This window comes from Mustelus asterias, chromosome 4 (assembly GCF_964213995.1).
Source record: "Mustelus asterias chromosome 4, sMusAst1.hap1.1, whole genome shotgun sequence".
Lineage (NCBI taxonomy): Eukaryota > Metazoa > Chordata > Chondrichthyes > Carcharhiniformes > Triakidae > Mustelus > Mustelus asterias.
The window spans coordinates 78356841-78383806 of NC_135804.1; the positions used below are offsets into that span (position 1 = coordinate 78356841).

Sequence of the window (26966 nt, forward strand, 5' to 3'; positions counted from 1 at the left end):
CCTCATTTGACAGCAAAATTGCCCAGGCCACGGGTGATGGAAAAGACCGCCCTGGACAACAGTCTGAGCTGTTGTTTCCCTTTGACAGCTCAGAACATGGGCAAAGAAAAGGAAGTTCCAGTGCTGTGGCAGACTTGTAATCCCTGGTGAGATGTCTAAGTGCAGCGTCCTGTAATAGGCTCCTGAGTGAAGCGATGGCTCTGAAAGTGTTTACCCTCCCAACATAGCAGGAGAGCAATGCGTCTGGCTGTGAAGCTTATTCTCTGGATGAGGGTGGGTGGGGTGAAGCAGTCTGACCAGCTTTTAACGCTGTGTATTTTTAAATATAATTGTAGTGACTAAAAATGTGATATCCTTGGGCAGAAATGTCCAAAAATAACTTGACCACAAATAACACTGTACACACAGGCTGACACCTGTCCCAAAATAGATGTCAGAAATTATTCCTTGAAAAAATCCACTCCCCTTTAATTTCCCATTTCCTGCCACCCTGAAGGTTGATGTTTAAATGGGTGAATGAGAGGGTTAACACATTCCTAATGAGGACATTCAAGGAATGCCTGTGTGCTCACTGTGACGACAACAACCTGCATTGTTATAGCAAACCTTCCTGAGCAGCTTCACTGGAATCCATAAAGGCTGGTAGAATAGAGGATCAAACATATCAAGATGGGTAAGGATGGTCTCGAAGAAGGAGATAGAGAGACACCAAGAGAAACTCCAAAGGCTAGAATCCAGACAGCACAGATCACAGAAGATAGACAGCTAGAAGTGATCATATTACACTGAAGGCCCCCTTCTTTGGTGATAGTCCCTAAAATCCACTTAAAGATCAGGGTGAATAATTGGAGAAAGGAAAAGCCTTTGACAGGACATAAAAACAGGGTGGGTAATAATAATCAACATTATTGGCTCGTGAGGGAAGTAGATACCATCATGGACGAGCTGGAGCGAATGGCTTCTTTCCCAATTCAGGCTCCTTCTGCTCATTTTCACAGAATGGAGCAGATCCTGTGGGGTCAGCTGCAGATCAATTCCCTTCCATCAAGCATCCACTGTCAATTCTGGTCCAGAATTATTTGCAAATACGACAGGGAAATCTGCCATTGTGTGAGAGCTATCACATCACAAATATCCCTTATTTTACACTATGTCACACCATAATCCTATATATCACACTATGTCACACCATTATCTCTGTAGATCACACTACATTACACCATACTCCTGTATATCTCACTGTACCACACAATAACCCTGTAAATCATAGTATACCGCACTATACCCCTGCAAATGGCACTATTACACACCATAATCCTGTGTATCACACTAAATCACACCACGTCATACCATATCCCTGTATATCACACTATATTTGCTACCAAATAAACCTGTTGGACTTTAACCTGGTGTTGTTAAAACTCTTACTGTGTTTACCCCAGTCCAACGCCGGCATCTCCACATTATCACACTATAACACCATGTTCCTGTTTATCACACTATATCACAACTTATCCGTGTTCACACTAATCACACCATACCCTTGTATATTACACTATACTATACCTTTGTATATCACAATATACCACAACATATCCCTGCATTTCACATTCTATCACACTATACTCCTGTATATCATAAATATCACACTATATTCCTCTATATCACACTATATCACACCATATGCTTGTATATCATAGAACAACACCACATCACTGTGTATCGCACTATATCACACCATAATCCTGTACATCACACCATACCCCCATATGTCACATGACATCACACCACAAATTTCATGTTATAACACCACATCACACAAGTATCCATTTATATCATACTATATGACACCATACCCAGTATATCACACCATAACCCTGTAATCACAATACCATACCATATCCCTGCATGTCACACCATACCCCTGCATGTCACACCATACCCTGCTTGTCACACCATACCCCTGCATGTCACACCATACCCCTGCATGTCACACCATACCCTGCATGTCACACCATATCCCTGCATGTCACACCATATCCCTGCATGTCACACCATACCCCTGCATGTCACACCATATCCCTGCATATCACACTATCCCCTATTTATGGGTGGCACAGTGCTTAGCACTGCTGCTTCACAGCGCCAATGACCGGGGTTCGATTCCTGGCTTGGGTCACGGTCTGTGTGGAGTTTGCACGTTCTCCCTGTGTCTGCGTGGGTTTCCTCCGGGTGCTCCGGTTTCCTTCCCTAGTCTAAAAGACGTGCTGGTTAGGTGCATTGACCCGAACAGGCGCTGGAGTGTGGCAACTAGGGGAATTTCACAGCAACTTCATTGGTGTTAATGCAAGCCTTACTTGTGACTAATGAATAAATAAGCTTTATATCACGCTATATCACATGATATCCCCATATGCCACACTATATCAGACCACGAATACCCCTGTTTTTCACACTATGTCACACCATATCCCTGTATATCACATTGTACCACACCATACCCCTGTATATCACACTACACCGCATCATACCCTAAATAGTACAATATTTCACACCACATAGTTGTGGGTAGCCCTTATGAAGTGAGCTACTTCATGAGTGTCGACCCTGCCTTCACGAGACCCGGGCTCGGCTGGCTCTGGCTTACAGTACCCACAGTAAGAAGTTTCACAACACCAGGTTAAAGTCCAACAGGTTTATTTGGTAGCAAATACCATAAGCTTTCGGAGCACTGCTCCTTCGTCAGATGGAGTGGAAATGTGCTCTCAAACAGTGCACAGAGACAGAAATCAAGTTACAGAATACTAATTAGAATGCGAATCTCTACAGCCCAGTCAGGGGCACTGCTCAGTGATACAAACTCCACTATCTTGCAGACATCTTGGGAAGGACTAAGGGTAAGGGAGTAAACCTAACAGAAAGTCCAGAGCTCCATAAGGCAGTCATGTGCCACAGGCTGCCTTCGACGGTGGGAGAGATCATTGCACAACTCATCGGACAACTACCACCCGCCTCAAGCCGGGCAATCCCTGGTCAGTAATGTACCACCTGCTCCATTGGATACTTAGAGCTTAGAAAAATGGATACCAGCCTTTTGCTTTGCAACTTAGAACATCAGAACCTTGTATCTGGGCCTGCCAGAATATCTTGCACAGATTGATGCTTGTCGACAACGATTTAATGTGGACATTGCAGTACAGACATGCCCCCCTGCAAGCAGATCACTAAGGAAGCAAGATTATACTTTTTACTTGCAGGCTAGAAACCCAAAAGAGCCAAGACAGCATGGAGTTGGCTTCACCATCAAAAACTCCTTGCTCAGTATGATAGAGCTGCCCACAAATAGCTCAGAACACATACTGTCCATCAGATTGTCAGCCGCTCTTACACTAGAATATCTGCTGAGAATCTATGTCCCAACACTGCGTGGCGACACTGTGGCCCAGTGGTTAGCACTGCTGCCTCACAGCACCAGGGACTCAGGTTCGATTCTCAGCTTGGGTCTGTGTGGACTCTGCACGTTCTCCCCATGTCTGCATGCATTTCCTCCAGGTCCAAAAGACATACTGGTTAGGTGCATTGGCCATGCTAAATTCTCCCTCAGTGTACCCGAACAGGTGCCAGAATGTGGCGATTAGGGGATTTTCACAGTAACTTCAGTGCAGTGTTAATGTAAGCCTACTCATGACACGAATAAATAAACTTAAATTGTGTTTCTAGACCAGTATACCTACTCAGCATTTATACCCCAACACAGTGTTGCTAGGCCAATATACCTGCTCAGTATCTATACCCAACACTGTGCTCCTGGATCAGTATACCTGCTCAGCATCCAAACCCCAACATTGTGTTCCTAAACCATTATAAAGCTCAGCATCTATACTCCAACACTGTGTTCCTGGACCAGTATATCTGCTCAGTATCTATAATCCCAACACTGTGTTCCTGGACCAGTATACCTGCTCAGTATCTATACCCCAACACTGTGTTCCTGGACCAGTATACCTGCTCAGTATCTATACCCCAACACTCTGTTCCTCACCTGAAGTTAAAGAGTAGTTCTACAAGAAACACCAAGACATCGTCAGCAGCATCCCTAACACCGAACATCCATTCCTGCTGAGGGACATTAATAGTAAGAAGTTTAACAACACCAGGTTAAAGTCCAACAGGTTTATTTGGTAGCAAAAGCCACAAGCTTTCGGAGCCTTAAGCTCCTTCTTCAGGTGAGTGGGAATTCTGTTCACAAACAGGGCATAGAAAGACACAAACTCAATTTACAGAATAATGGTTGGAATGCGAGTCTTTACAGGTAATCAAGTCTTAAAGGTACAAACATTAATGTACAAACATTAAGGGACATTAATGCCAGTGTTGGGACTGACCATGACTCATGGCCTTCCTGTCTTGGTAGACATGGCATAGGAAGAATGAATTGGAATGGACAAAGACTGGGGTTGTTGTGTTTCTACCACAACCTCTGCATCACCAACTTGTCCTTTCAAACCAATGCTCTGTTGCTAGATTTCAAGATTTCAAGATAACAGAGATGGCACCAGCTGGACCTCATCATCACCAGGCGAGCCTCGATAAACAGTGTTCTAATTTCACAGTGCAGACTGCGACAACAACCACTCCATGGCATGCAGCGAAGTTAGATTTCAACCACAGAACATATATGATTCCAAGCAAAATTGTCATCTGTGCATCAACGCTACCACAAGTACAGGAGCATCTCCATTCTCTTGAACATGCCCTTCAAAGCACCCCTGTAGGGGATTCAGAGACCAAGTGGGCCCATGTTAGAGACTTCATCTATAACTCAGCAATGACCACCTTTGACAAATGTGAGAAGCAGAATACAGACTGGTTTCAAGCTCACTTTGAAGAGATGGAACAAGTTATAGTTGCCAAGGGTACTGCACTGTTGAACTACAAGCAAGACCCCAGTGAGAAAACATCCTCACCATTTCAAGCCACCAGAAGCACTGGGCAAAGAACAGCCAAGCACTGTGCAAATGACTACTGGCAACACCAATGCGGTTGTATCCAACCAGCCCCTGATGCCGGAAACATCAGAGAAATCTACGACAGCATAGGGAAAGCTTTTGGGCCAATCATCAAGATGACCGCCCCCCCCCCCCCCTCAGGTCTAAATCAGGGAAATAATCACCGACCAAAGCAAACAAATGAACTGCTGGGTGGAGCACTACGAGCAATGCTCCAGGGAAAACATTGTCACTGATGCCACTCTCAATGCCGTTCAGCTTCTGCCATGCATGGACGAGTCAGCCAATAGAACCGGAGCTCAGTAATGTCATTCATTCTCTATCCAGCAGAAAGGCGCCTGGAAAGAACGGCATTCCTCCTGAAATAATCACGTACACCAAGCCAGCTATACTCTCAAAACTCCATGAACTGCTTTGCCAGTGCAGTACCACAGGATCTGCACTATGCCAACATCATCATCCTCCATAAGAACAAGGGTGACCGCAGTGACTGCAACAGCTCAGCACAGTAGGGAAAGCCTTTGCCCAAATCATTACAGACTTCAGATGCTGGCTGATCATGTCTACCCTGAGGCACAGTACGGCTTTCCTGGAGAGTGATTCGCTATTGACGTGTTATTCTCCCTTTGTCAGCTACAGGAAAATGCCTTGAATAATGAATGCCCCTCTACATCATCTTCATCAATCTCATCAAAACCTTTAACCTCGTCAGCAGATGTGGTCTCTTCAGTCTATTACCAAAGATCAGGGCGATTTTCCCAAAAAGAAACTAAGTGCCTAACGGGCAGGAAAACGGGAGATTTTCCCACCCGTTGTTTGGGCGCACTTATGTGAATTTCTGGCACTCTGCATCACCGAGTCTGCCAGGAGCTTCATGCTGGTAAGGCGGCCCGGCGGTGGGGGGGCCTAATCCCACCCGAGAGGCCAGCATCAGCGCACTGAGCATGCACCAATCTGTCAACAAGGGGATCAGCGTACACGCAGTGCCCCGCTCAGTGCGCTGATATACAAGGGCATGATGCGTCATCTTCTTGGACTCCCAGTCTTGAAAGACGGTGTGCACACGCCAAAGGGTCACTGATTGGTTTGGCGGGGTCTGGCTCATTCTTTGCGGTGCCGCCTCTTGTCTCTTCTCGTTTCATTCCCACCTTCATTGTTGTCCTCCATACATGATCAGATAGCAATCTGCTCAATCTTGTCCGTCTCAGAGTGAAGACAAAAGTATGGAAAGTCCTCGTCAGGAACCTCCTCTATGCTGACAACGCTGCATTAATTTCCCACACAGAAGTGTGTCTGCAGAGGCTCATTGACAGGTTTGTGGCTGCTTGTAATGAATTCAGCCTAACCATCAGCCTCAAGAAAATGAAAATTATGGGACATCAGAAATACTTCATCTATTAACATTAGTGGCCATACTCTGAAAGTGGTCCAAGAGTTCAGCTGCTCGGGCTCAACCATTACCAGCAACCTATCTCTTGACACAGAAATCAACAGGCGCATTGGAAAGGAGTCTGCTGCTCGGTGCAGACTGACTAAGAGGGTGTGGGAAATGGCATACTCACATGAAACACAAAAGTTCGAGTACTTCAAGCCTGCATCTTCAGTATTCTGCTCTATGGCAGTGAGGCCTGGTCAATGGATGTCAACCAAGAATGACGCCTCAATGTATTCCATCTTTGCTGCCTCTGACGAACCCTCGGCATCAGGTGGCAGAACTGCATTTCCAAGTCCACGAGGTAGCTAATGTCCCGGGCAGTATGCCATACTGAGCCAGCAGTGCTTGAGATGGCTTGGACATGTGAGTCACATGGCACAATCCCCAAGGGCATATTATACAGCCAGCTCGCCACCGATATCAGACCTACTCACTACCCATCTCTTTGTTTCAAAAACATCTGCAAATATGACATGAAGTTGTGCGACATGGACCACAAGCATTGGGAGCAAGCTGCCAGTGAATGGTGGAGCTGGTGGACAACAATGAAGGTAGGAGTGAAAAGAGGGGAGACAAGAGGCGGCACCGCAAAGAGTGAGCCAGACACCGACAAATCAATGAGTGACCCTTTGGCGCGCACACACTGCCTCTCGAGCCAGGGAGGCCAACAAGATGACACACCACATCCTTATACACCACACTATATCGCACCATAACCTGTATATCACACAATATCACACCATACCCCTGTATATCACACTATACCACACCATATCCATGCATCAAACTATATCACACCATACCCATGTATTTCACACTATACCACACCATATCCCTGTATATCACACTATACCACACCATATCCCTATATTACACTATATCACACCATATCCCTGTAAATCACACTACATCATACCACACCCCTGCATATCACACTACATCACACCACACCCCTGCATATCACATTATATCACCCCATATTCCTGTATATCACACTTTATCACATCATTCCACTGTATATCACACTGTATCACATCATACCACTATATATGAGGTAGGCAGTGGTGTATGGTATTGTCACTGGATTAGTAATCCAGAGACCCAGGGTAATACTCTGGGGACAGTGCCAGCCAATGACCATCTCCAATGAAAGAATCTAACAATCGCCCTCTTGACATTCAATGACATTATCATTGCTGACTCCCCGACTATCAACATCCTGTGGGTTACCATTGATCAGAAAATGAACTGGACTAGCCATATAAATAATAGGCACAACGGCAGGACAAAGGCTAGGAATTCTGTGGTGGCGAACACACCTCCTGACAGCTAAAGCCTGTCCACAATCTACAAGGCAGAGTAAGGCATATGATGGAATACTCTTTCCTTGCCTGGGTAAGTGCAGCTCCAACAACACTCAAGAAGCTCGACAACATCCAGAGCAAAGCAGCCCGCCCAATTCACACCCCTTCCACAAACGATCACTCCCTCTACCACTGACAGACAGTAGCAAAATGCACTGCAGAATGTCACCAAAGCTCCTCAGATAGTGCATTCCAAACCCATGACCACTACCCTCTCGAAGGCCAGTTTATACATGGGAACACCCCAAAAGCCACTTGACTTGGAACTATGCCATTCCTTCACTGTCGCCGGGTCAAAATCCTGGAACTCCCTCCCTAACAGCACTGTTGACTGCAGTGGTTCAAGAAGGCAGCTCACCACTACCTTCTGAAGGGAAATAAGGAATGGGCAATGAATGCTGACCTGCCAGCAAAGCCCACATTGCTAAAATTAATTTCACAAAATAACACATGATACAACATTATATCACACCATATCCTTGTACCTCACAATGTACACTATACCTTGTATATTGCACTGTACATACCCAATCCAGAGCGTACAAAACTATTCCACCTGTAAATATCACACTAACCTACACCATACTCCTGTGCAAAACTATAGCACATTATACCCCTGCACAGCAAACCATGCCATACCCCTCTATTTCACATCATAGCTCAATACCACACTATGTTTCCATATATTTATGGAAACATGGAGAAATTTATGGGCGGCACGGTAGCGCAGTGGTTAGCACTGCTGCTTCACAGCTCCAGGGTCCCGGGTTCGATTCCCGGCTCGGGTCACTGTCTGTGTGGAGTTTGCACATTCTCCTCGTGTCTGCGTGGGTTTCCTCCAGGTGCTCCGGTTTCCTCCCACAGTCCAAAGATGTGCGGGTTAGGTTGATTGGCCAGGTTAAAAATTGCCCCTTAGAATCCTAAGATGCGTAGGTTAGAGGGATTAGTGGGTAAATATATGGGGGCAGGGCCTGGGTGGGATTGTGGTCGGTGCAGACTCGATGGGCCGAATGGCCTCCTTCTGCACTGTAGGGTTTCTATGATTCTATGATATCATACAACATCATATCAACAATACCATAGCATCACACACTGTACCCTACACTATATCACATTCTACCACACCATACAATAACTATAACATACTGTATCACACTATACACCATGTCCACTAAAGCACACTTCACAATACCAGTCTTTGCAGTGCTATGCTCAGAGCCAATGAGTCACTGTTACAATGGGGAAAAATAGCAACATGTTAACGGACCCCCCCCACCGAACAGCAATGTGACATTAACCAGATAATCTGTTTTCGTGAAGTTGATTGAGGGATAAATATTGACCAGGACACCAGAGATAACTCCCATTCTCTGCTTCAGAAAAATGCTATGTGATCTTCTACATCCACCTGAGAGGGCAGATGTGGCCTCAGCATTTCATCCAAAAGCTGACACCTCCAACAGCGCAGCATTCCTTCAGTATGTAACTGAAGCACTGGTTTATGTGCTCAAAAGCTGTATTTGATCTTGAATCCATAACCTGTTACGATGTGTAAATTGGAGAAATTTAAAATAACCAGCACATTTAACATTGTAAAATGTCCGAAGGCATTTCATGGGAGCAGAATTAAATGCTTAATTTGAGGAGCTGTTGGAGGTCAGAGAGCATGGTCAGATAGAGGAATGGGAATCCTGTGAGTTAGGATGTAGGAAACAGTACCACTACAGGGAAGTCCATTGTCAACTTGTCGGACTACACACTTCAACCAGATGAAATCGAAGTTCTCAGTCGATGGCTCAATTTTTGCCCCACCACCAAAATGGACCCCATCAGTCACGCAGCAGACACAGAGGAATTCATCAGGCGAATGAGACTGCGGGAGTTCTTCCACAAACCCCAAGAGGCCAACAGCGAACACAATGAGACAGCCAATGAACCGGAACAGCCGACAGAGATCCGCAGTGTGTCGGAAGAGGAAAGAGTCGAATTGGACTCCTCCGGAAGGCCGCTGCCCTCAACTTGACATGTGTATGCCCAAGCCATCAGGAGGTGTGTCAACACCAAATTCATCAGCCGCACTCACAAGACAGCCCCAAACATCACCCAAGCACAACGCAATGCCATCCATGCGCTCAAGACCAACCGCAACATTGTCATCAAACCAGCAGACAAAGGAGCGGCCATCGTCATACTGAACAGAACGGATTACTGCAAAGAAGTGTACCGACAACTGAACAATGAGGAACAATACAGACAGTTACCCGCAGATCTAACCAAAGAACACACCCGTCAGCTCAGCACTCTGATCAAGACTTTTGATCCGGGCCCTCAGAACACCCTCCGTGCTCTCATCCCACGTACTCCCCGCGTTGGAGATCTCTACTGCCTCCCGAAGATACACAAGGCAAACATACCCGGCCGTCCCATCGTATCGGGCAATGGGACCCTGTGCGAGAACCTCTCTGGCTATGTCGAGGGCATCCTGAAACCCATTGTACAAAGAACCCCCAGCTTCTGTCGCTACACTACGGACATCCTACAGAAACTCAGCACACATGGAGCAGTTGAACCAGGAGCACTCCTCATCACAATGGATGTCTCAGCACTCTACACCAGCATCCCCCACGATGATGGCATTGCTGCAACTGCCTCAGTACTCAACGCCGACAACTGCCAGTTTCCAGATGCAATTTTACAACTCATCCACTTCATCCTGGACCACAATGTCTTCACCTTCAACGACCAGTTCTTCATCCAGACACATGGAACAGCCATGGGGACCAAATTCGCACCTCAATATGCCAACATCTTCATGCACAGGTTTGAACAAGACTTCTTCACCGCACAGGACCTTCAACCGATGCTCTACACTAGATACATCGATGACATTTCCTTCCTTTGGACTCATGGTGAACAATCACTGAAACAACTATATGATGACATCAACAAGTTCCATCCCACCATCAGACTCACCATGGACGACTCTCCGGAATCAGTTGCATTCTTGGACACACGCATCTCCATTAAGGACGGTAACCTCAGCACCTCACTGTACTGCAAGCCCACGGATAACCTCACGATGCTCCACTTCTCCAGCTTCCACCCTAAACACGTTAAAGAAACCATCCCCTACGGACAAGCCCTCCGTATACACAGGATCTGCTCGGATGAGGAGGATCGCAACAGACACCTCCAGATGCTGAAAGATGCCCTCATAAGAACAGGATATGGCGCTCGACTCATCGATCGACAGTTCTGACGCGCCACAGCAAAAAACCGCACCGACCTCCTCAGAAGACAAACACGGGACACGGTGGACAGAGTGCCCTTCGTCGTCCAGTACTTCCCCGGAGTGGAGAAGCTACGACAACTCCTCTGGAGCCTTCAACATGTTATTGATGATATCAAACATCTCGCCAAGGCCATCTCCACACCCCCACTTCTTGCTTTCAAACAACCGCACAACCTCAAACAGACCATTGTCCGCAGCAAACTACCCAGCCTTCAGGAGAACAGTGACCACGACACCACACAACCCTGCCACAGCAACCTCTGCAAGACGTGCCGGATCATCGACATGGATGTCATCATCTCACGCAAAAACACCATCTCTTTAACCTGGGCTTAATGCTCCCTCCACTCCACTCACATTGTCTGTACCTTTAAGAATGTAAAGGCTCACATTCCAATCATTATTCATGTAAATTGAGTTTGTGTCTTTGTGCCTTGTTTGTAATCAGAACTCCCACCCACCTGACGAAGGGACAGCCTGTTCCGAAAGCTCATTCCGAAAGCTTTTGCTACCAAATAAACCTGTTGGACTTTAACCTGGTGTTTTTAGACTTCTTACAGTTAGGATGGGGGCAGCAAGCGTTTAGGATGACCTCAAGTTAATGGTGAGTGGACGATGAACAACTTACTATGAGAGCATCAGAATAGCCAGACTGGAGGGTACAGAAACATTGATGAAGGTTTCAGCAGCAGGCAAGCTGAGGCCAAAGTTACACAAGTACAGATTTATGGAATGGTTACAGCACAGGAGGCCATTCAGCCCAATATGTGCATGTCAGCTCTCTGCGAGAGCAACTCAGCTAGTGCCACTCCTCACCTATAGCCCTACAATTGTTTTCTCGGCAGATACTTACCAATTGCCTTTAGAAAATCACAATTGAACCTGGCTCTACCACATAGTATATTCCAGATCCAAACCACTTGCTGCATTAACAAGTTCTTCATGTCACCATTGGTTCTATTGCCATTCACTTTAAATTGGCAAACACTGTTTCTCGACCCTTCCACATGTTAGAGCAGGTGGTCCAGGTGACGTGGTCGGCCTCACCTCAGGGTCAAATAGACCGTCAAGGTGCAGCCCGAGCCAGTGAGCAAACAGGGGAGGTGGAACATCACTCTAATGACAGTGTCTGCCCTATCTCAACAACCAGCAAGGGTGGCACAGTGGTTAGAACTACTGCCTCAGAGCACCAGGGATCTGGCCTTGGGTGACTGTCTGTGTGGAGTATGCATATTTTCCCGTGTCTGCGCAGATTTCCTCCGGGAGCTCCAGCTTCCTCCCACAGTCCAACGATGTGCAAATTAGGTGGATTAGCCATGCTAAATTGCCCCTTAATTACCAAAGATGTATGTGTAGGTTAGATGGATTAACCATGGTAAAGCACAGGGTTACAAGGATAGGGCAGAGGGGAGGGCCTGAGTGGGATGAGTCAATGCAGACTGGATGGACTGGATGGCCTCTGTAGGGATTCTATAGTTCTATGTCACTCACAGCCACTGCAGTATAACTCCAACCTGGACTGGGAGAAATCTCCCTGTGTTCCATACACACAGTACATGGCAAAAAAGCAATATGGTCAAATTTATCCAGGGCTTGTTTTGAATCTGGTGATAATGCTATGTTAATCATAAAATTAAAGGTCGTCACAGGGATTTGGATTAGGCAAGGATCGCTGTTCTGTGACTGAAAATGCTCAAGCTCCAGTTCAGTCAGGTAGTCAGGAATTGTGTCTGCACTACAGCCTTCAAATATGCTCTTGCTAATTGACTGCTTCAAATTCCTCAATGACACTTCAAAAAAAAACAGGTCAGTCACTGAGACAAAAATACCTTCCACATTTGAAAGATCTACTCAATTGTTAAATGTGGAGTCTCTGTCACTAAAACCTTTGACATTACAGGTCAATGACAAACACAAATTCCAATGTTCTCCGAGAAAGATGAAGAGGGTGCCCATCAATAAACAATCCATTCAGACACATTCCTACATTGATATAATCTCATCTACTCTCCTCCAGCAAACTTGAAATTCATGATTTAAAGATCACTCTTAATCCAGCAAAATATACTACCTTTCATATATTTCTCTACTTCCTTTATCTTGGAATATTTGAAAACCTACCTGAGCGCTGTTATAAAACAGTAAAAATGAAAAGTTAGCCTCTTATACTCCCCCATATCTCTTTCTCAATCTATCAACCACGGGCACCTGTCGCAACTACAATCATTTTCGGAAATGGCTCAATTCCTTTCCTTCATTTAAATATTCCTTCCCAGAGAAAATTAAATGCTCAAACCTGTAAATCAGAGATAATACGTTGTCTTTTCTGGGGCTGACAGCAGTTCTCCGACATCAGTGAGAAATGTGCCTTCCTTTCATAATCCTTCAGTCAGCAGTGATTGGGTTAAATCCAGACTGTCTCTCTTGTTTAAGAGCGTGTGAATGTGTAGGAGAGAGAGAGAGTGGGTGCGTGCCTGAGACTTGTAAGGTTGTTGTGTAAATGTGAGGGAAGTGTGTAAGTGACTCTTATCTGTTGGCAGAGTGTGTATAAGAGTGTAAGCTTTGTGTGTGGGACCGAGAGAGAGAGGGTGTGTAAGCTTCTGACTGTGACTCTGTCAGCAGGGTGCTGTGCAAAGAATTGAAAAGAATACTTTACAAAATTCCCAGCCCTGGATGTCTGAACCAATTGGCTTCAACATGAAGCAAAGTAGGCTGGGTCTATGCACCTAAGTCTTGGGTAACGAGGAAGTGAATGAAACATCAGGGATAGGCTTTCAGGAAGTGCACAGACTCTGATCGGAAAGAATGCAGAGACTTGCTGGGTGAGATAACTTCTAAGGGGAGTGCAGTGAGAGCATGGCAATCTTAGCAGGGCAGGTAGTGACCATGTAGTTACAGTGTGAACATGTTCTTTCATGTCCCACAAGATCTGTACGATGTATGGTGAAGGCAGAGCAAGAGAAAGAGAGATCATAAGAAATAAAAGTTGGAGTCCCAAATTTGAAAGTAAATGTCTAGTTCCAGCCTGTCTTTTATGCATGCAGAGGCAAGGTTGTCCAACAAGCTTCAGCTTGTATATGTGTAAAATCAGATGAAGAGTTCTTGCAGTTGTTAGTTGGAATGAAATCAGTAGACAAGGGGGCAGGAAGAGCTCTGTAATGCTAATCAATGATATCAGTTGCAAAGTTTGAGAGGAGGTAAAGATAGTGGGTGGAATTTTCTGACCCCTTTCCGAGCCATGCTTTCCAGTGATAGCCATTGGCCGGTGAGATTTTATGGTCCTACCAATGTCTACGCCATTTTGCATGTCTCGCCCATCGCGCTGCTGGGGAACCCGCTATTAGTGTGTGTGTGTGTGTGAATGTGTCTGCTATTAGTTGCCTTTGGAAGGACCGGAAGATCCTGCTGGCAAGAAGAGCCAAAAATCCCACCCACAGGCCCTCATCTTCCAGTCTCTGGGTGGTCGTATCCCAGAGGTACCATGGGAAATATGTTACAGGATCCCTCAGAAGTCCCAGTGCAAGGTCTCTGTGGAAATTGGCTGGGAAATTTCAACTTCCATTGATGAAATTCCCCTGTATCCAGAACACTTTGAAAACATCTCCAGTAGTGCATTAGAGTTGGAGACATTGAGAAATTCTGACACATGTAGATGGATAGTTACGCAGGAAAATTTAGACAGACTTCCCACTTGACCCAATATACAACTTGTATAAATGACTGAAGGTATGGTTGCTAAATTTGCTGACAAGACAAAGACAGGAAAGTAAGTTGTGAAGTGGAAGTAAGGAGGCTGCAGAGGGACATAGAAGAGTTCAGTGAGGGAACAAAAATCTGGCAAATGGAGTATAATGTGGGAAAGTGTGAAATTGTCTATTTTGGCAGGAAGAATAATAAAGAAGCTTATTATCTAAATGGTGAGAGATTGCAGAGCTCTGGGATGCAGAAGGATCTGGGTGTCCTCGTGCATGAATCATAAAAGGCTAGTATACAGGTGCAGCCAGTAATTAGGAAAACTAATAGAATATTATTATTTATTGTGAGGGGAATTGATCACAAAAGTGGGGAGGTTATGCTTCATTGTACAGTGTATTGACGAGACCACATCTGGAGTAATGTGTACAATATTGGTCTCTTTGTTTAAGAAAAGATGTAAATACATCAGAAGCAGTTCAGAGAAGGTTCATTAGACTAATACCAGGAATGGATGGGTTGCCCTATGAAGAAAGATTGGAGGGATTAAGTCTGCATCCACTAGAGTTTAGAAGAGTAAGAGGCGATGTGATCAAAAACCTTTAAGATCCTGAGGGGTATTGACTGGGTGGATGTGGAGAGGACGTTTCTTCTTTCTGGAGAATCTAGAACTAGGGGTCACTGTTTAAAAATAAGGAGTCAGTCATTTAAGACAGAGATAAGGAGAAATATTTTTCTCTCAAAGGGACATGAGTCTTCCTGAAAAGGCAGTGAAAGCAAAATCTTTGAATATTTTAAGGCAGAGCGAGATAGATTCTTGATTAACAAGGGGGTGAAAGGTTATTGGCAGTCATCAGGAATGTGGGATTGTGGTTACAATCATATCAGCCATGATCTTATTGAATCACAGAGCAGGCTCGAGGGACCGAGTGGCCTATCCTGCTCCTAATTCATATGTTCATATGACCCTCCGACCCCAACCTATACACCCCGCCGGATCAACCCTCAGACTCCTCCTGACCCTTTCAGCTCCCGATTCTCTGATCCCACATTCGAGTCTGTGTCCGTTGGGCTTAGAGAAGCTGAGATAAGGGTTGCACCAGTGGGAATGACCAGGACCAGAATTCTTTAAGGATAAGAGTTTCAGAGATGAAAATGAAGGTGTGGTTAAGCTAATCTGTTTGTCACTGAACAATACTGAACAAGTGAGTTTGCATCACTTAACCTGAATTTGTATTGCTTTGTGCTGATATGCATGAGCCAGTTGATGTCAAAGCACTGTTTCATGCAGCTCCTGTGTGAGGTAGCTGATTTGAAAGGCGATCTCCCACAGTGCTTGCATCACTGCTAAATGAAAAATAGTTCACAAACCTGTTCTGTGTTATAGTGGGGAGCGAGCTCTCAGAACACTGGGTGGAGATGATTAAATAAAACCACATCCTTTGCCCAGAACATCAAACTGCTTAGCTTCCAATTTCATTAAGTGGCTTGTAATCATTCACAAATAAAACGTGCTGTGGTTACAACTCGTGAGCAGAAAGCAGCAGCAATCAGTGATCTCTGTCAAATGGAGTTAAAAATAGTCAGTCACAGAGAGCTGTGAGGCCCACATCACTCCTCTGTACTTTACTTTAATTAATGAGGAGGCTCGGTAAGGGTTTTGTCTTTTCAACTTCTTCAACAATTCTTCTGATAATGGTGTAGCCTAAACCAGGGTCAATATTCCGGTATCAGGGAATCATCATGCCACATTAGTGCGAGGTAATAACTATTGCCGTTAAAGACAAAGCCCAGCCATCCCTCCATGAACTTCACTCACACCACCATTAACAACAACTTGCATTTATATAGCACCTTTAACGCAGAAAAATGATGACAGGAATGTAATGTTCTTATGTTCTTATGTAATCACACAACTGTTGAGAAAATGAAGGAGTGTTTGGGACAGGTAGTCAAAAAGTGGGTCAAAGGGTGCATTTTAAGGATGGTCTGGGTCTTAAAGGAAAAGAAAGAGGCAGCAAGGTTAGGACTATATAGAATTACACAGCAGTGTGCCTCAGGGATCAGTGCTGGGCCCACTGTTATTTGTCATTTATATTAATGATTTGGATGAGAATATAGGGGGCATGGTTAGTAAGATTGCAGATGACACCAAGATTGGTGGCATAGTGGACAGTGAGGAAGGTTATCTCCAATTGCAGCGGGATCTTGACCAATTGGGCCAGTGGGTTGTCGAATGGCAGATGGAGTAATGTGTACAATATTGTACAAATGTCGCTGAGCAGAAACTGATAGCCAAGTTCCGCACACACGAGGACGGCCTCAACCGGGATATTGGGTTCATGTCACACTATTTGTAACCCCCACAGTTGCCTGGACCTGCAGAGTTTCACTGGCTGTCTTGTCTGGAGACAATACACATGTTTTTAGCCTGTCTTGACGCTATCTCCACTCACGTTGTTTTGTTTCTTAAAGACTTGAATAGCTGTAAGTATTCGCATTCCAATCATTATTCATGTAAATTAAGTCAGTGCCTTTATATGTCCTGTTTGTGAACAGAATTCCCACTCACCTGAAGAAGGGGCTTGGAGCTCCGAAAGCTTGTGTGGCTTTTGCTACCAAATAAACCTGTTGGACTTTAACCTGGTGTTGTTAAACTTCTTTCTATGAGATAGCCAGTTACTTATCCAATTGGCCAAATTTCCCTCTATCTCACACCTCCTTACTTTCTTCATGAGCCGAACATGGGGAACCTTATCAAATGCCTTACTAAAATCCATGTATACGACATCAACTGCTCTACCTTCATCTACACACTTATGTTACCTCCTCAAAGAATCCAATCAAATTTGTGAGGCAAGACTTCCCCTTCACAAATCCGTGTTGACTATCCCGGATTAAGTTGCATCTTTCCAAATGGTCATAAATCCTATCCCTCGGGAACTTTTCCATTTACTTACCAACCACCAAAGTAAGACTAACCGGCCTATAATTACCAGGGTCATTCCTATTTCCTTTCTTGAACAGAGGAACAACATTCGCCACTCTCCAGTCCTCTGGCACTATCCCCGTGGACAGTGAGGACCCAAAGATCAAAGCCAAAGGCTCTGCAATCTCATCCCTTGCCTCCCAAAGAACCCTAGGGTATATCCCATCTGGCCCAGGGGACTTATCGACCCTCAGGTTTTTCAAAATTGCTAATACATCTTCCCTCAGAACATCTACCTCCTCCAGCCTATCAGTCTGTATCACACTCTCTTCCTCAAAAACATGGCCCCTCTCCTTGGTGAACACTGAAGAAAAGTATTCATTCATCGCCTCTCCTATCTCTTCTGACTCCATAGAAATCATAGAAACCCTACAGTACAGAAAGAAGCCATTTGGCCCATCGAGTCTGCACCGACCACAAACCCACCCAGGCTCTACCCCCATATCCTTACATATTTACCCACTAATCCCTCTAACCTATGCATCTCAGAACACTAAGGGCAATTTTTTTTAGCATGGCCAATCAACCTAACCGCACATCTTTGGACTGTGGGAGGAAACCGGAGCACCCGGAGGAAACCCACGCAGACACGAGGAGAATGTGCAAACTTCACACAGACAGTGACCCAAGCCGGGAATCGAACCCAGGTCCCTGGAGCTGTGAAGCAGCAGTGCTAACCACTGTGCTACCGTGCCACCCCATGCACAAGTTCCCACTACTATCCTTGACCGGCCCTAACCTCAGCCTGGTCCTTCTTTTATTTCTCACATAAGAGTAAAAAGCCTTGGGGTTTTCCTTGATCCGACCCACCAAGGACCTCTCATGCCCCCTCCTAGCTCTCCTAAGCCCTTTTTTTAGCTCATTCCTTGCTACCTTGTAACCCTCAAGCAACCCAACTGAACCTTGTTTTCTCACCCTTACATACGCTTCCTTTTTCCTCTTGACAAGACATTCAACCACTTTTGTAAGCCATGGTTCCCTCACTCGGCCATTTCATCCCTGCCTGACAGGGACATACTTATCAAGGACACGCAGTATTTGTCCCTTGAACAAGTTCCACTTTTCATTTGTGCCTTTCCCTGACAGTTTCTGTTCCCATCTTATGCTCCCTAATTCTTGCCTAATCGCATTATAATTACCCCTCCCCCAATTATAAACCTTGCCCTGCCATATGGCCCTATCCCTCTCCATTGCAATATTGAAAGACACCGAATTGTGGTCACTATCTCCAAAGTGTTCTCCCACAACCAAATCTAACACTTGGCCCGGTTCATTTCCCAGTACCAAATCCAATGTGGCCCCACCTCTTGTCGGCCTATCCACATATTGTGTCAGGAAACCCTCCTGCACACACTGTACAAAAACTGCCCCATCCGAACTATTCGACCTGTAAAGTTTCCAATCAATGTTTGGAAAGTTAACGTCACCCATGAGAACTACCCTGTGACCCCCACACATATCCATAATCTGCTTAGCAATTTCTTCCTCCACATCTCTATTACTATTGGGGGCCTATAGAAAACTCCTATCAATGTGACCGCTCCTTTCCTATTTCAAACTTCAGCCCATATTACCCCAGTAGACAGATCCCCCCCGAACTGCCTTTCTTTGAGAGTTACAGAATAAAGAGATCTCGGGGTACATGTTCATAGCCCCTTGAAAGTGGAGTCACAGGTGGACAGAGTGGTGAAGAAGGCATTCGGCATGCTTGGTTTCATCGGTCAGAACATTGAATACAGGAGCTGGGACATCTTGTTGAAGTTGTACAAGACATTGGTAAGGCCACACTTGGAATACTCTGTGCAATTCTGGTCACCCCATTATAGAAAGGATATTATTAAACTAGAAAGAGTGCAGAAAAGATTTACTAGGATGCTACCGGGACTTGATGGATTGAGTTCTAAGGAGAGGCTGAATAGACTGGGACTTTTTTCTCTGGAGCGTAGGAGGCTGAGGGGTGACCTTATAGAGGTCTATAAAATAATGAGGGGCATAGACAAGGTAGAGAGTCAATATCTTTTCCCAAAGGTAGGGGAGTCTAAAACTAGAGGGCATAGGTTTAAGGTGAGAGGGGAGAGATACAGAAGTGTGCAAAGGGGCAATTTTTTCACACAGAGGGTGGTGAGTGTCTGGAACAAGCTGCCAGAGGTAGTAGTAGAGGCGGGTACAATTTTATCTTTTAAAAAGCATTTAGATAGTTACATGGGTACGATGGGTATAGAGGGATATGGGCCAAATGCGGGCAATTGGGATTAGCTTCGGGGTTTTAAAAAAAAAATAAGGGCGGCATGGACAAGTTGGGTCGAAGGGCCTGTTTCCATGTTGTAAACCTCTATGACTCTATATACAGCACAGAAACAGGTAATTTGGCCCCATTCGTCAGTGCTGGTGTTTATGTTCCAGGTTTCTCCCTTCTTTTCTCACATAAATCTGTCACTGTCTCCTTCTATTCCCTTCTTTCTCATATATTTGTCTAGTTTTTCCTTAAATGTAACTATACTACTCTCTTGAACCACTCACTGGAGTGTTCAGCTCCAGATTTGCACCACTCTCTGGGTGAAGACAGTTCCTGCTGAATTCCCAATTGGATTGATTGGGGACCATTTTATTTTGATGGCCTCGGGTTTTGCTCTTCCCCATAAGAGGAAACATTCTCTCTGTATCCACTCAATCAAAAACTTTCAAAGTTTTGATTATCTCTATTAGGTCAGGCTTCTTTTTTCAAGGTAGGAGATACAGTCAGTTCGTGCTAGTCTTTCACTACCCTTTGTGTAATGTGGTGAGAAGAACAGCAATGGACAGAGTTATCCAGCATCCTGAGAAGTCTGGAGAGAATAAATAGGAAGAAAGTGTTCCCACTGGTGAAAGGATCACGAACGAGAGGACAGGGATTTAAAGTAATTAGTAAATTAAGCAAAAGAGATAGCAGAAGAAAACATTTTACGCCATGAATGGTGAGTGAATAAACTGCGGGGGTGAATAAACTGTGGGGGTAGGGCCTGGGTGGGATTGTGGTCGGTGCAGACTCGATGGGCCGAATGGCCTCCTTCTGCACTGTAGGGATTCTATGATTCTATGCCTGAGTGTCTGGTGGAAGCATGTTCAACTGAGACATTCAAAAGGACATTGAAAAGTTAGTTGAAAAGGAAGAATGTGCAGAGGCAGGGGAGTAGGGAGGGGGAGAGGGGGGAGAGGGAGAGGGAGGGGGAGGGGGAGGGGAATGGCACGAATGACTCATTAGGAAAGCCAGTCAGACACGATGGGCCAAGTAGCCTCCTTCTACCCCCTACCAATTCTATGATGCAGTATTCTTAAGTATAAAAATGAAACTTTAAGTACTGAACTTCAAAATGTGAATACAAGGATCAGCGTGTGTACATTACATCAAATACATTAAGTTTTGAAAATTTACCCCACACTTATTCTACACCTTGTGTACACTGGAGAATCTGGGCATGGGTTCTGGATGATTTTTGGATGATCTAGATGGTTTAAGCTCACCTGTTGGGGTGAAGAATGTGAGGGGTACACAACGGGGCCAGAATTGGAGGAATTCTTGGGGATTAACTCTGACACTGTAGAAGGATCATTAAGACCCGAAACATTGGCCAGAATTTTCCAACTGTTCTTGCTGGTGGAACCTTTTGGTTCCGCTGATGGCACACCCTGCCGCGGGATTCCCGACGGAATAGGGTGGAGTCAATGGGAAATGCCATTGAATTTGAATTTAATTTAGATTGGGCCATGAAGAAGCTCTTACAGCAGCACCTTCCAATGGAAAATCCCATTGACAGTGGAAGGACCAGAAGACCCCATCAGCAGCCAATGGTACGCCGCCTCCCGTCACGAGTAAGACGCTGCAGGGAGGCCAAAAAATCCCACCCATTAACTTTTGTTTCTCTCCACAGATGCTGCTCGAGCTGTTGAGTTTATCCAGCCATTTCTGCTTTTATTTCCCACAAGAAGCTTGACCTGGCCAGTTGAGCAGGGTAAAGGTTTGTATGCTGTGGTGAGTGATTCACCATGCCACTTCACCACCGACAAAATTCAGTTCAGAGGCGTGAAGGAACACTCATCAATCGTCACTCAATCAGTGAAACCAAACCAATACTCAAAAGCTTAACATTGCTACCAAACTCATTAACCATTTCTACATCACCAGCACATTGATGGTAGTATGTACCAACTACAGCATACACTTCACCAATATTGCTTTGCCAGCAATTCTGGACTTGACAGCTCTATTTTTTTGTGGATTATCTCATATCTTAATCTATGCTGGGGAGGTTTCCCTCTACTCATGAGTGACTTAGGTCTGACTTCTAAACTACTTTATTTACACCATACATATCATATACTTAGAAAGTACATCTTCTGTACAATCTCTAGCATGACTGTCATTGTTACATCATAATATACATCACACTCTCATTATCACAATTATTCACTCATGCGAGATCCCCTCCCCCCCAAGTATAATGTCAACTTTATTAATAACAATGTTATACTATATCCTAGACTATTTACAACTCTTTATGAACTTCTGTACCTTCTTTGCCGTTGCAAGTTCTGTCCAACTCCTACTCCCACACTTCCCCTTCAAGTTACTGTTCTAAAGGATTCAATCTTTCACAGTGTTCTCAGCTCTCATGGAGAACATTGTGCTTACATGTAAGTGCTGTTGTCATCCAGAGGGAAGACAAGCCCTCACATGTAAACACAACGCACTTAGGCCTGCCTAATCTGTTAAATTGCTTGATCAACTGTCAGGTCATCTTTTATCTATATAGCAAAAAATGTGGGTGTGAGTAAGTTCATCTTTCAATGAACCATACCAAACAATGAATGGCTAGCTTATACAGGTCTGCAGGAAAGAATTCAACAGTTGCCCCTGGGCTTTGGGATCCCTGATTGAATACGTCTTGCTTGATTACAAGGTTCAGTTTTTGGCTGAAGTCTGCATTGAATGTTTTTAGAACAGTTAAGGTCTGCAGATGTCTCTTCTACCCCTGAGGAGGACATCATCAGTGGCGATAGGCTGTACAGCAGAGAGGGATGAAATAACCTTTTGCTTCTGCTGCTTGGCATGTAAACGCTGCTTGATACCTTAGGAAGTGTTTTTCCAAAAACCCCAACACTGGCCTCTCTGTGGGCCTTTGAGGTTTTTGAACAACTGCGTAAGGAACAGTGACTGCTGAACTGGCACGAACATCGCTACCAATTCTCAGTGTGCTTCTCACCAAGATGATTATTCCTTTGAAAAATTCTCCATCCAATTTCTCTCCATGGGTGTCTGTTGGTGGCACCAAATCATTGTTAAATTGATGTCACCATCACTGCCACCATGTTTCGTAGCTTATCTCCTGGCCTAATCTAGAGGAAAGGTTTCTCTCTACTCATGAGTGATCTAACTCTGACTCAGGTAGGATACTTCAGAAATAAGCAAAATACTGCAGATGCTGGAAACTGAAACTAGAACAGAGGATGCTGGAAAAACTCAGCAGGTCTGCCAGCATCTATCAGGAGAGAAACCGAGCAGAATGTAGTGGTGCAGTCATTGCTAGAGTGTAAGAGATTGTAATAGTGCATTGTTATAGATTTTAAAAGAGTTAGAATAGCGTTTTAGAAGCATAGAATGAGAGCAAAAGATAGAATTAAAGGGTATGCAGAGCACAACTCGCAATAAGTCACCACGGTCCAGCGCCATCTTGAATTTAATAAGATTGGGCCATGAAGAAGCTCTTACAGCAGCACCTTCCAAACCTGTAACCTTCCCCAACTAGAAGGACAGGAGTAGCAGACATGTGGGAACACCGCAACCTGAAAGTTCCCCTCCAAGCCACCCTGACTTGGAACTCTATCACCATCCCTTCACCGACCCTGGGTCAACATCATGGGAACTCTCTTCTTAATACTGCAACATTGCTTGAATCTGACTTTGTCTTAACTCATCTGCTGCTAAAACACAAGCATTTTCTACCTCTAGACTTGACGACTTAAACGCACTTCTGACTGGCTTCTGTACTCTATAACCTTACGGTCATCCTAAACCCTGCCACCCACATCCTCACTCATGCCAAGTCCTGTTCGCACATCATCCCTGTGTTCACTGGTTCATGATTAAGAAACACCGATTTTAAAATTCTCATCTTTGCTTGCAAATCCCCTCTCAAAGAACAAAGAACAGTACAGCACAGGAAACAGGCCCTTCGGCCCTCCAAGCCTGTGCCGCTCCTTGGTCCAACTAGACCAATCGTTTGTATCCCTCCATTCCCAGGCTGCTCATGTGACTATCCAGATAAGTCTTAAACGATGTCAGCGTGTCTGCCTCCACCACCCTACTTGGCAACGCATTCCAGGCCCCCACCACCCTCTGTGTAAAAAACATCCCTCTAATATCTGAGTTATACTTCGCCCCTCTCACCTTCAGCCCGTGACCCCTCGTGATCGTCACTTCTGATCTGGGAAAAAGCTCCCCACCGTTCACCCTATCTATCCCCTTCATAATCTTGTACACCTCTATTAGATCTCCCCTCATTCTCCGTCTTTCCAGGGAGAACAACCCCAGTTTACCCAATCTCTCCTCATAGCTAAGACCCTCCATACCAGGCAACATCCTGGTAAACCTTCTCTGCACTCTCTCTAACACCTCCACATCCTTCTGGTAGTGCGGCGACCAGAACTGGACACAGTACTCCAAATGTGGCCGAACCAGCGTTCTATACAGCTACATCATCAGACTCCAGCTTTTATACTCGATACCCCATCCTATAAAAGCAAGCATACCATATGCCTTCTTCACCACCTTCTCCACCTGTGTTGCCACCTTCAAGGATTTGTGGACTTGCACACCTAGGTCCCTCTGTGTTTCTATACTCCTGATGACTCTGCCATTTATTGTATAACTCCTCCCTACATTATTTCTTCCAAAATGCATCACTTCGCATTTATACAGATTTAATTCCATCTGCCACCTCTCCGCCCAATTTTCCAGCCTATCTATATCCTGCTGTATTGCCCGACAATGCTCATCGCTATCCGCAAGTCCAGCCATCTTCGTGTCATCCGCAAACTTGCTGATAACACCAGTTACACCTTCTTCCAAATCATTTATATATATCACAAATAGCAGAGGTCCCAGTACAGAGCCCTGCGGAACACCACTGGTCACAAACCTCCAGCCAGAAAAAGACCCTTCGACCGCTACCCTCTGTCTCCTATGGCCAAGCCAGTTCTCCACCCATCTAGCCACTTCTCCTTGTATCCCATGAGCCTTAACCTTTTTAACCAACCTGCCATGTGGAACTTTGTCAAATGCCTTACTGAAATCCATATAGACGACATCCACGGCCCTTCCTTCGTCAACCGTTTTGGTCACTTCCTCAAAAGACTCCACCAAATTTGTAAGGCACGACCTCCCTCTTACAAAACTGTCTGTCACTAATGAGATTGTTCCGTTCTAAATGCACATACATCCTGTCTCTAAGAATCCTCTCCAACAACTTCCCTACCACGGACGTCAAGCTCACTGGCCTATAATTACCTGGGTTATCCCTGCTACCCTTCTTAAACAACCGGACCCCATTTGCTATCCTCCAATCCTCAGGGACCTCACCTGTGTCCAAAGAAGCGATAGAGATTTCCGTCAGAGGCCCAGCAATTTCATCTCTCGTCTCCCTGAGCAGTCTAGGATAGATGCCATCAGGCCCTGGGGCTTTGTCAGTTTTAATGTTCCCAAAAAAACCTAACACTTCCTCCCTTGTAATGGAGATTCTCTCTAACAGGTCAACACCTCCCTCCGAGACACTCCCGGTTAACACGTCCCTCTCCTTCGTGAATACCGATGCAAAGTATTCATTTAGGATCTCCCCTATTCCCTTGGGTTCTAAGCATAATTCCCTTCCTTTGTCCCCGAGAGGTCCGATTTTCTCCCTGACAACTCTTTTGTTCCTAACGTATGAATAGAATGCCTTAGGATTCTCCTTAATCCTGCCTGCCAAGAACATCTTGTGACCTCTTTTTGCCCTTCTAACTCCCCGTTTGAGTTCTTTCCTACTCTCTCTGTATTCCTCCAGAGCTCCATCTGTTTTCAGTTGCCTGGACTTAACGTACGCCTCCCTTTTCATTTTAATCAGATCCTCAATTTCCCTGGTTATCCACGGCTCTCGAATCCTACCTTTCCTATCTTTCCTTTTTACAGGCACATGCCTATCCTGCAGCCTTATCAATTGTTCTTTCAAAGACTCCCACATGCTAGATGCGGACTTACCCTCGAACATCCTCTCCCAATCAACATCCACCAATTCCTGCCTAATCCGGCTATATCCTCTCTATCTCTGTAATCTTCTCCAGTCCAATAACCCTCCACGATATCTCCTCCCCCTCCAATCTGGCCTCTTGAGCATCCCCGATTATAACCATTCCACCATAGATAGCCAGCTTTCAGTTGCCTAGGTCCACATTCTAGAATTCCCTAGTTAAATCTCTCCTCTTCTTGACCTACTTTTCATCCTTTAAGACGCTTCTTAAAACCTACCTTTTTGACACAACATTCGGTCATCTGACCTCGCATCCTGTCATGTGGTTTTGTGTAGGTTTTGTTCGATAATGCTCCTGTGAAGTACTGTAAAGGCAGTGCAGTTTTGTCAAGTTCAAGGCCAATACAGAAATACAGAGTGTTGTTGATCTCAAAATCCCACCCATGTGTCTTCCTCCACCTTTGCATCCCTTCAGTCTTTCTTTTTCTTATACATGTGGATAATTAAAATGTTTACATCTTTTAACTTTCAACAAAACATGGGGGAAGAAAATGGTGATTTTTTGCTTCAAAGTTTCAAACCAAGGTAATGATAATGAGTAACACACTTGCTGTGATGTTATTTCTGAAGTTTATGCAACACAAAACCAAAGCACAATGGTTGTCTCATCAGTACTCTCTCTTTTATTATCTCCCTCACACACTCACTCAATGTAATGCATCCACACGAGCCTGGAATTTCCTCCCGTATGGTTCTCAGGTGAACAAAATTTCTGACTGAGCCCGGCAGAGCTCTAGCAACAAATTGGAGACAGTCCGGAGAAAATTCTTGGATTCAACCTCGACCCGAGTAAAGCTTTTGAAAACTAACTTTTCTTTATTTTTTGATTTTGATTTGATTTATTATTGTAACATACAGTGACAAGT

The 26966-nt window shown here is 45.0% G+C and overlaps 1 protein-coding gene across 5 annotated transcripts in view; it reads right to left on the bottom strand.

The window, feature by feature from the left end:
* LOC144492797 (diacylglycerol kinase eta-like) overlaps window positions 1-26966 on the bottom strand; it is a 205306-nt gene that overhangs the window by 96686 nt on the left and 81654 nt on the right. The window contains exon 1 of one of the 5 annotated variants that reach the window (XM_078211234.1): window positions 13397-13469. The exons of the other annotated variants lie outside the window; for them this stretch is intronic. Within the exon in view, the coding sequence (XP_078067360.1) occupies window positions 13397-13453 (57 nt within the window). The 5' untranslated portion in view covers window positions 13454-13469. Of the gene's footprint in view, window positions 1-13396; window positions 13470-26966 lie in introns of those variants that run through there. 5 annotated transcript variants of the gene reach the window in all.